Genomic DNA, 740 nt, shown 5'->3' on the forward strand with positions numbered 1-740 from the left:
GGGACACAGGCAGAGGCGTCACACACACACACACAATAGGGGCAGAAAAAAGCAAAACGTTTTAACCTGCTCTCAAAGTACAAAAATGCATTTAGTTTGAGGGTGACGGCTGTGGACCTTTCTGGAAGCTGACGGCCACAGCATTCTCGCGAAGAACAGGCAGGTTCAAACCATCAACCTTTTGGTTCACAGCCCAACACTGAGCCCGCTGTGCCAGTGGGGCTGCTCATGAGCAGAGAACAGCCAAGAAAAGCCCTTTTAACTAGAAATCCTCTCCAGATGAACTCTGACGCATCCCTCAGGGTCAGGAGGACAGAGACGCCGCCCGGGGGGACATCTCAGCGGCACCGAGGCCGCCGGCTCTCTGGAAAAGGATACCATGAAGCACACCTCCTGGATGATAACTCTGCTCTGCTCCTCCTCGTCAGACAGCAGCCTCTGCAGCAGGAAAGGACACACTCAGGGGGAAGAGCAAACGTGTTTACTTTCCCATGATGCCCGGCTCAGCCAGCGTCGGGGCCCAAGCTGGGCACCTCCGACAGCGTGAAAAGCACCCAGTGATCCCAGTGCTAACTTCAGAGCTGGTGAGAGTGCCAGGGAAGCTTCAAAAGTGCAAACACACACACACACACACACACACACACACACGCACGCTGCCAAGCCTGACTCACAGGGACCCTGGGGACCCACCGACACAGAATACTCTGAGAGCAGCCTTCTCCCCCAGAGGCCTCGACAGA

At 55.8% G+C, this 740-nt stretch overlaps 1 protein-coding gene across 2 annotated transcripts in view; it reads right to left on the bottom strand.

Annotated features, from left to right (window-relative positions):
• The window catches only part of GAK (cyclin G associated kinase), a 106306-nt gene that overhangs the window by 83474 nt on the left and 22092 nt on the right, over window positions 1-740 (bottom strand). Inside the window, exon 3 of one of the 2 annotated variants that reach the window (XM_006893590.1) lies at window positions 379-438. The exons of the other annotated variant lie outside the window; for it this stretch is intronic. Within the exon in view, the coding sequence (XP_006893652.1) occupies window positions 379-438 (60 nt within the window). The remainder of the gene's footprint in view (window positions 1-378; window positions 439-740) is intronic. 2 annotated transcript variants of the gene reach the window in all.

Source organism: Elephantulus edwardii, unplaced genomic scaffold (genome assembly GCF_000299155.1).
Source record: "Elephantulus edwardii isolate Elephantulus edwardi_28Jun2011 unplaced genomic scaffold, EleEdw1.0 scaffold00129, whole genome shotgun sequence".
In the NCBI taxonomy this organism is placed as follows: Eukaryota; Metazoa; Chordata; class Mammalia; order Macroscelidea; family Macroscelididae; genus Elephantulus; species Elephantulus edwardii.